The sequence below is a fragment of the Mastomys coucha genome, unplaced genomic scaffold (genome assembly GCF_008632895.1).
Source record: "Mastomys coucha isolate ucsf_1 unplaced genomic scaffold, UCSF_Mcou_1 pScaffold9, whole genome shotgun sequence".
NCBI lineage: Eukaryota > Metazoa > Chordata > Mammalia > Rodentia > Muridae > Mastomys > Mastomys coucha.
Genome location: NW_022196915.1, coordinates 42,231,118 through 42,239,986, shown reverse-complemented (window position 1 = coordinate 42,239,986; position 8,869 = coordinate 42,231,118). Strand labels below are relative to the sequence as shown.

General features: G+C 53.2%; 1 protein-coding gene across 2 annotated transcripts; it reads left to right on the top strand.

The window, feature by feature from the left end:
* The first annotated feature begins 120 nt into the window (after nt 1-120).
* Rabggta (Rab geranylgeranyltransferase subunit alpha) lies at nt 121-6,210 on the top strand. Of its 2 annotated transcripts, none has more exons than XM_031362378.1 (17): nt 121-193; nt 500-556; nt 699-809; nt 1,168-1,292; nt 1,470-1,657; nt 1,907-2,110; nt 2,568-2,651; nt 2,738-2,820; nt 2,909-3,010; nt 3,116-3,221; nt 3,321-3,372; nt 3,512-3,600; nt 3,715-3,803; nt 3,898-4,014; nt 4,883-4,996; nt 5,225-5,312; nt 5,983-6,210. In XM_031362378.1, exons 2-17 carry the CDS (start codon nt 554-556, stop codon nt 6,129-6,131), a joined length of 1,704 nt encoding a protein of 567 aa, XP_031218238.1. In that variant the 5' UTR covers nt 121-193; nt 500-553; the 3' UTR covers nt 6,132-6,210. The 2 variants fall into 2 exon arrangements, with proteins under 2 accessions (XP_031218238.1, XP_031218239.1); XM_031362379.1 differs by lacking the exon at nt 121-193 and adding an exon at nt 204-350.
* The last annotated feature ends 2,659 nt before the right edge of the window (nt 6,211-8,869 follow it).

Below are 8,869 nucleotides of genomic sequence, written 5' to 3'. Positions count from 1 at the left end.
ACACACACACACACACACACACCCCTATGCTCTAACAGAAACTTGTTGACTGACACACACGCAGCTCCCTCGCCAAGCCTGCAGGGGGCGCAGCGCCTCGTCTCCGCACCTCACGCGGCACGGAGCCGCTCTAGCCACGCTGGGACTCGGTGGCGGCTGGAGTTGCACGTCTTGGCACCTCCTCCCTGAGCAGGTGGGTTCGCCCGTGGAGAGGGGGTGCAAGGGTCCGCGGGACGGGCGGGCGAGCACTGCTCTCCCCCGCCGCGGCGTTTGCCTCTGCCCTGGCGGTCCTGGCGGCCCTGGCGTGTGGGGCTTCGGAAAGATCTGTGGGATCCGAGGCCGGGGTTGTGGTGAGCGCTTCCTACAGACCTCACAGTGCCAGCCGCCGGCCCCCTTTTACACAGGGGATCCTTAGCCTGGGCCTGCTGGCAGCTTCCGGGAAACACGTGGGGGCGGGGCTGTGGGGGCGGGGTTCTGTGATTGACGTCTCTCTCCGCAGACTGAACGGGCTACCTCTGGACCCCTCCCCTGTCCCCAACGCTGAGCCGAAACCATGGTGAGAACCCTGAGCTCAGTCCCTTGCTCCTGCATGCCTATGCCCTCATCCCACGTGGCTCTCTTGACGGGGCTTCTGTAAGTCTGCCCTTGCAAGGCAACCTGCGTTCGTTCACATCCTCCTATCCTCATATCCCTGGTAGCATGGGCGCCTGAAGGTGAAGACGTCCGAAGAGCAGGCAGAGGCCAAGAGGCTAGAACGAGAGCAGAAGCTAAAGCTCTACCAGTCAGCCACTCAAGCTGTCTTCCAGAAGGTGGGGTCCTTAGAGGTAGTTCCAATCCCCAATTATAACACATAGACCAAAAAAGCTTGACCCTAGAGTCACACTGCAGGGATCTAAATCTTGATTCTGTCTGTTGTTGCTGTATTGCTTTGTGCGGAGTCGCTGAAATTGTCTTCATCGGTTTGTTCATCTGTAAAGTGGAGCTAATGACTGCACATCCTGTGTAAGAGTATTGCAAAGATTAAGTGAGAAAACACCTGTTAGGCTGTGCAAGGTTTTGCACAGTACCTGTCGAGTAGTGCCACTATTAACTGGTTCAGAGTTTAGAATGTTTGGCCTAGAGCTGGGAAAATGCTGTGGTCTCTGACCCTATAACCTGTCTTCTCAGCGGCAGGCTGGCGAGCTGGATGAATCAGTGCTAGAACTGACGAGCCAGATTCTGGGAGCCAACCCTGATTTTGCCACCCTCTGGAACTGTCGCAGAGAAGTGCTCCAGCAGCTAGAAACCCAGAAGTATGTAGTAGTTGTAGTAGTTCAGGTCTTTGCCCTGGCCCTGCCTGGGTGCAGAACTGGAGGAGGACTGGAGTAGCTGGGCATAGAGGTGGAGTAGTAGGGGGACCAGATACAAGAAGAGAGAAGGTGGGGTTGGGTGTTGGAAGGCTCCAACTCCCCCTTTCTCTTGGGGTACAGGTCCCCTGAGGAGTTGGCTGCACTTGTGAAGGCAGAACTAGGCTTCCTAGAGAGCTGTCTGCGTGTGAACCCTAAGTCCTACGGCACTTGGCACCACCGTTGCTGGCTGCTGAGCCGCCTGCCTGAGCCCAACTGGGCCCGGGAGCTGGAGCTGTGTGCTCGCTTCCTTGAGGCCGATGAACGGAACTGTACGTGTCCACGGAAACCTCGTGGGTCCCACATCCTGGTACTGGGTCCTCAGAGTGGGGAGGACTATGCAGGTTCCTGCCTCAGCATTCACTTTGGTAGTGCTGAAAGGGATGGCAGAGCCAGATGCAGTCTGTGTAGTTTGCATCAAGGAATTACTAGGGCTCTCTGAGGGAATTCTGGGGGCCATCAGTTCCATAGCTCCTCTTTGTCCTGCTTCTGAGATAGGCTCCCTCCCTCAACCTCCATAGTTCATTGCTGGGACTATCGGCGATTTGTAGCTGCACAGGCTGCCGTCGCCCCCGCAGAGGAACTAGCCTTCACTGACAGCCTCATAACCCGGAACTTCTCCAACTATTCTTCCTGGCATTATCGCTCCTGCCTCTTGCCCCAGCTGCACCCCCAGCCAGACTCTGGCCCCAGGGGACGGCTCCCCGAAAATGTACTGCTAAGAGGTAAGTGGGCCTAGACCAGCAATTCTCAGCCTGTGGATTGCAACCCTTTTGGGAGTTGACCAATCCTTTTCACAGAGATCCCCTAAGACCATAGGAAATATCAGCTATTTACATTATGACTCATAGCAGTAACAAAATTACAGTTAAGAAGTAGCAACAAGAATAATTTTATGGTTGGGATTCGCCACAACATGAGGAACTGTATTAAGGGGTCACAGCATTAGGAAGGTTGAGGATCAGTGGCCTAGAGGATCCTGCCAAGGATTCCTCAGGGCCACCCCAGTCCTGATGCCTGTCTAACCCTGCTCTGAACCACCTTATTGAGCTCCTGCTTCTTACTGACATATACAGTTCCTGTGTAAGGCCGGGGTACAAGTGAGACTTGGGCTGGAGAGCTGTTGGAATGTCTAGGATCCTACTGTGCTGATGCAACCCCATACCTTCCTGACCCCCACAGAGCTGGAGTTGGTGCAAAATGCCTTCTTTACTGATCCCAATGATCAGAGTGCCTGGTTCTATCACCGCTGGCTCCTGGGTCGGGGTAAGCCGTGGGGAAAGGGCAGGATGTTTGAGACTTCAAAAGAAACAAAGAAGATTTAAGGCAAACCAAGCTGTCTCTCTCCCCAGCGGAGCCCCACGATGTTCTGTGCTGCTTGCACGTGAGCCGGGAAGAGGCCTGTCTGTCAGTCTGCTTTTCTCGTCCCCTGATAGTGAGTCAAGTGATTTTATTAAGGGCATCATGAGACCCTGAACCTGAAGCTGCTAGAGCTAATACGTTGTCTTTGTTCCCTGTGGCAGGTGGGCTCCAAGATGGGGACCTTGCTACTCATGGTTGACGAGGCACCTTTGAGTGTGGAGTGGCGGACTCCAGATGGCAGGAACCGGGCCAGTCATGTCTGGGTATCCCAGGATTGCTGGGGCAGAAATGAGGGCCTGGGGCAGGACTAGGGTGGGACAGTCCAAAACGCAGTGAGGTAGCGCATTTCCTTGACCCCGTGCTCTCAGCTCTGTGACCTGCCCGCTGCCTCTCTCAGTGACCACTTGCCCCAGCACACGTTTCGTGTCATCTGGACAGGAAGTGATGCCCAGAAGGAGTGTGTGCTCTTAAAAGGTGATGCTGTCTAAAGCTCCCCGCACCTCGCCAGTTCCCCAGCCTTCTCTCTCCACTCCCCACAGTGTCCCATCCTACTACTTAACTTTCTTCCCCTAGGCCATCAGGAGTGCTGGTGCCGAGACTCAGCCACTGATGAACAGCTGTTCAGGTGATGACAAGGAGCCCATGGGCAAAGAGAGTTCAAAACACAAGGCAGTTGGGGCAGGAGGCATGAGCCTGGGGGAAGGAGGATGGCTTAGAACTCTGGGTTGTGGGCAACATGCCTTCCCTAACCTTCCTGCTCTCAGGTGTGAGCTCTCTGTGGAGAAGTCTACAGTGCTACAGTCTGAGCTTGAATCCTGTAAGGAGCTGCAGGAGCTGGAGCCTGAGAATAAATGTGAGAACCTCCCCTGAACCAGCTCCCAAGAACCACACCGAGAAAGCCTGTCCAGGGAACCTCCCTGAGCAGGGGTCTCAAGAGACAGTAAACCTTTCTCCACCTTCTCCCTAGGGTGCCTACTGACCATCATCCTGCTGATGAGGGCACTGGACCCCCTTCTCTATGAGAAAGAAACACTACAGTACTTCAGTACCCTCAAAGCAAGTTGGGCCTCGGGGAGGACAGGCCAGGGGAGGCCCAGTGGGCCATTAGAAGGCAGGCGACCCCCATAACTGCCTGCTTCTTCCTCACTAGGCTGTGGACCCAATGAGAGCATCCTACTTGGATGACCTGCGCAGCAAGTTCTTGCTGGAAAACAGTGTTCTCAAGATGGAATATGCTGATGTGCGTGTGCTGCACTTGGCTCACAAGGTATGGGCTCAACATGGGCTCCTTCCCTGGGCTCTTTCCTCCTGCTATCTTCCCCACCAGGTTGACTCTACCATCTTTCTTTCTTTTTTTTTTTTTTTTTGGTTTTTCAAGACAGGGTTTCTCTGTATAGCCTTGGCTGTCCTGGAACTCACTCTGTAGACCAGGCTGGCCTCGAACTCAGAAATCCACCTGCCTCTGCCTCCCAAGTGCTGGGATTAAAGGTGTGCGCCACCACCGCCCGGCCTCTACCATCTTTCTTTTAGCCTCCTCCTTTGTTAGGTCTTGCTTCCTGTCAGTCAGTTCTTCATCCTGCTTGTTCCCTGGTTTTAAATCCTGAACCCTCAAAGCTGGACTAGGAATGTATAGCTCATTGGTAAGGCCCTGGGTTCAATTCCCAGTGCTGAAAACAAAATTTAAAAAAAAAAAAAACAAACACCCATTTGTGCATTCCTATGCTTCTCACACTGGATCGGGCCCCCAGAACCTAAATCCCAAATCGTTTCTAGAGATTTCTGAAAGCTGTCCAGGCTCTGCTTTTTATGTTTCTAGTCATCTTAAATCCATGTTGCATTGTCACTGCAGCCCAACAGGCCCACTCCTAGCTTTCTGTTTGCTGTAGGACATGGCAGTCTCCTCTGTTCCACACTTGAGGTTTCCTCTCCCCGTCTCCTCTCACTAGCTACCCCTCTGTAACCATCTGTCTGTCCCCTGTCCCTGACATAGCACATACTCCTGTACACCGGGCTATTTGTTTCTTACACGCAGCTAGTCTCTAACAAGGGTCTTGTAAGGTCCGTAGGGAACACAGAGCAGGTGGCTAAAGATGTCCTAGCTCTCCTGAGTGTTTCACCCCTCTCCCCACTCCTAGGATCTCACAGTGCTCTGCCACCTGGAACAACTGCTCTTGGTCACTCATCTCGACCTGTCCCATAATCGCCTCCGAGTCTTGCCCCCAGCCCTGGCTGCTCTGCGCTGTCTTGAGGTAAAGTATCCATCCCCCCCATTCTGTCTGGGGTGCTCCTATGGTTTGCCTATGTTATCGCAGGACCTCCTGACCTCTGACCCCTGCAGGTAACCGCTTTGCCACCCCCCTGACTACACAGGCTGGCCCTGTGAACTTTTTCACACACCTAAACTGTTCACTCTGGGCTCCTCCATGGTCCCAGGCTGCCTGTTTGACCTTGTGCTTCCTCATCTCCCTGCTCCTCAGGTGCTGCAGGCCAGTGATAATGTCCTGGAGAACTTGGATGGTGTGGCTAACCTTCCCCGGCTGCAGGAGCTGTTACTATGCAATAACCGTATCCTCCCTTCAGTTTACTTTGCAGGCACCTTCTAGGGCAAGGAGCAGGCTGCAGGGGGACAAGCCACAGACACAGACAGCAGACAGCTCATAGGGCAAGGAGCAGGCTGCAGGGGGACGAGCCACACACACAGACAGGGTCATCTCAAGGCAGGACAGGAAACAGGGCTTGGGCAGGGCGAGCTGAGGGGAGATGATAGCCTGAGGCTAACTGTGACTATTATTAACTTTTACTCTGGAGTTCTGTAAAGTGTGATTTCACAAGCCAAAGTTCACAGACAGGCAGCCTGTGGAGATTCTTAGGAACCACAGAGTAGTCTAGAAATCAGGAAGTTCCATATTTTTAAAAAATTCTTTGATCCCTCTTGAAATTGGAGGGCTGGAGCATCTTTGACCCACATTTCCACATGGCCACTTATAAATGCCAAGAGACACTTGACAGCCCTCTCCACCTCTATGATCCCACGAAGTCCTGCTTGCTTCCCACCCCCCAGTTCCCCTTCAGCCAGACATTCTACAGTCTCCGCCAAGGGCTTGCTTTTCCACAGGGAAGTGCGTAAGATACCATCAGACTTGCTTCCAAGCAGCAGCTTCCGGCTCTGGGGTGTCCAGTAGCAGACCATGGGTGGGGTAGAGCTACTGAGCTTTCCTTGACTCTACCGCCCAAGGCCTCCAACAGTCTGCAGCACTTCAGTCTCTTGCCTCCTGCCCCAGGCTAGTCCTCCTCAACCTGCAGGGCAACTCGCTGTGCCAAGAAGAGGGCATCGGGGAGCGTCTGGCTGAGATGCTACCATCTGTCAGCAGCATCCTCACCTAGAAGGCCCTGTCTCCCCCTCACCCTTTAACTTATTGGGACTGAATAAAGAATGGAGAGGCCCCTCTAGGCTGCCAGACTACCATTACTGCTGCCATGACAACGCTACCTCCATTACCACCACTGCATTTTGGAAAAAGGAAGGGAGGGGCTCTGAGGTGTGGGTCCACTGTCCTGGGATACTCTCTACCAAGAACCTCGGTGTCTATGGCTAGTCAGGACCAGGCTGGATTTGAGTTCTCCATCAGTTTTGGGCTAGTGCGGGGCCTGAGCCTGAGGGCTGGGATAGGAATTGGGATCAGGTTGTGGTTTGGGCTGGAAGAGACTGTGAGTCTGCCACTGTCAGACTTTCTGCCCTGGCCCCCGTTTTATTCACAGCTGAGTAGGCTCAGGACCTCAGTGTTTGCAGAGCAGCGTGTCAGAGCATCTTGCCCCACCCAGTTAAAATGACAATATTGGTTCCTATGGATTACATTCTGTGGTTGAAAAGCCCTTGGGAACCCTTGGTCCCATTTGATCCTCATACACTCAGGGATGAGGTGATTAGAACATTTGAACTGATAAGAAACCGTTCCGGGGCTGGCAAGATGGCTCAGCAGGTATGAGCACTGACTGCTCTCCCTCTCCTGAAGGTCCTGAGTTCAAATCCCAGCAACCCACGTGGTGGCTCACAACCACCCGTAATAAGATCTGATGCCTTCTTCTGGTGCGTCTGAAGACAGCTACAGGGAATTACGCCTGAGAGAGCAAGCCGGCAGAGGTCCTGAGTTCAATTCCCAGCAGCCACACTCATGATGGCTCACGGCCATCTGTACAGCTACAGTGTATTCATACACATAGAATAAATAAAATATCTTTAATACAAAAAAAAAAAAAAAAGAAACTGTTCTGACCTGCCCAGGGCTGCTGAGCTCTGCATGCTGAAGCCAGGTACTAAGCACTGTGCTTTCGCGATTTAGCCCTTTCCTGTTTCTGTATTAATATAGAATGATTAAACAGAGGCCTGGCCTCAACTTGCCAAGGTATTTAGATGGGAGTCTACCCCTGAGGTGCACTCTGCCACACCGTTGTGACTTTGAAAGCCACAGGGAACAAGGCCTCCAGGGAGTGGCTCGGGGGTTAGGGCAATGAGTCAAACTTGGCACAGTGGGGAAAGAGGGTGACTAGTTAAGAGAAGAAGAGTGTAGCAAACCAGGCATTTTCCTGTTGCACTGGAATCTGCCTGGGCACACATGTGCTCACATACCCCGCCCCTTGAAGCCACGCCTCTTCTTGTATCCTAAGTGATACACAAACAATCTCAGCATGAAGCCCTTTGCCTGACCTGCCACACACCTGCCTTGAATTTTGATCTCTAGTGGTATGTGTTGGAAGTCTGCTAGGTTCCTGGGCTTGCCAGCTGAAGAGGGAAAAACTCACACGATGCTTACCGTCAGCCCTCTTCTGTAATCCCAGCACTCAGGAGGCTAAAGCAGGAGGAATACTATGAGCTCAAAGTCTACCTGGGCTGTATGTGAGACCATTTCAAACCAAAAAGTCAGTGTATATGTACTTCTGTTCCTACCCGACAAGATACCTCTGTACAGGATACATTTCCAAACAGATTGCTGCCAAGTATGCTGCTTTGTGTCTTTTTTTTTTTTTTCTTTTTTGCCAACCCTATTTCCACCATCTTTGATCATGGTGGCCCATGGGACGGAGTGAAGAGGTCCTGGCTGGTGGTGCCGCAGACAGGGCCAGAGAAAGCCTCTCTAAAGATGCCTGGCTCCTCTCTGCCTTGGGGCTGTTTTAATGACATCTCTGACGGTTCACCCAGAGCCACAGTGGGAGCTGGAAAGTACAGAGTATGTTTCCTGGAGCCGGTTGGTCTGGATTCTCAAGAAGAATTCCACGCTGCAAATGAGGGGAGATGCTCACCTCCAGCTGATGAGACACTCTCAGTGAAAGAAGGGGATACTAGGTAGCCTGGGGAGGAGGCCCCTGTCCTCCCCAGGCCTGAACGCAAAGACCTCAGCCTTACAAGCTGGGAGGGGAAAACAAGATATTGTTTCTCTCGTGACTGTCTAAATCTCGAACTTAGAAGAAACAGAGAGACGGCCCACTCATCCGGGGGGCTGTGGAACAACTGGAAAGAGAGACAGACAGGGGTGCAGTATGCTGAGGGGCGGTGAGAAGACCTGGTAGAGCTGGCTGGTCAGGGACTGGCAGGTGGAGCCAGTTTGAGGGCCTGGATGCTGATGTCATCTGTCTGCAGCCTGAGGGACTGGGACCTACCTAGGCAAAAGGAGTTCCAGTCCCAGGGACCAGTTTCACAGGGCCAAGCCTGGTGGGTGCTACAAGAGAGCTTAGCAGCAGGGTCCTATGAGCAAAAGCGGGCATCTCCAGGTTGGAAACAGATCTGCCCTACAGGGCTGAGTGGAAGAGGATCCCTTCTCCTTTGCTCTCTGAACATCTAGTGTGGCAAGAATCAAGTTGATGTGGGATCCATCACCAAACGCCTTCCCTTTTCACCTCAGCCACAGGTCTGACAGAACTTTGACCTGGACCCCCTCCTTAGGATGACCTCAGTTCCTAGAAAGGAAAAAGTGGGTGGAGCCAGTCTTTCCCGCCCCTACCAGGGGACAGCCCCCAGAGACTGGCCTCTTGGCAGGAGGGATGAGGCAACAACCCTCTTCCCCTTTTCCCAGAAGCTCGGCCCCGCCTCCCCTCCCCTCATAAACTGCTTACCCGGCCCGCCCTAT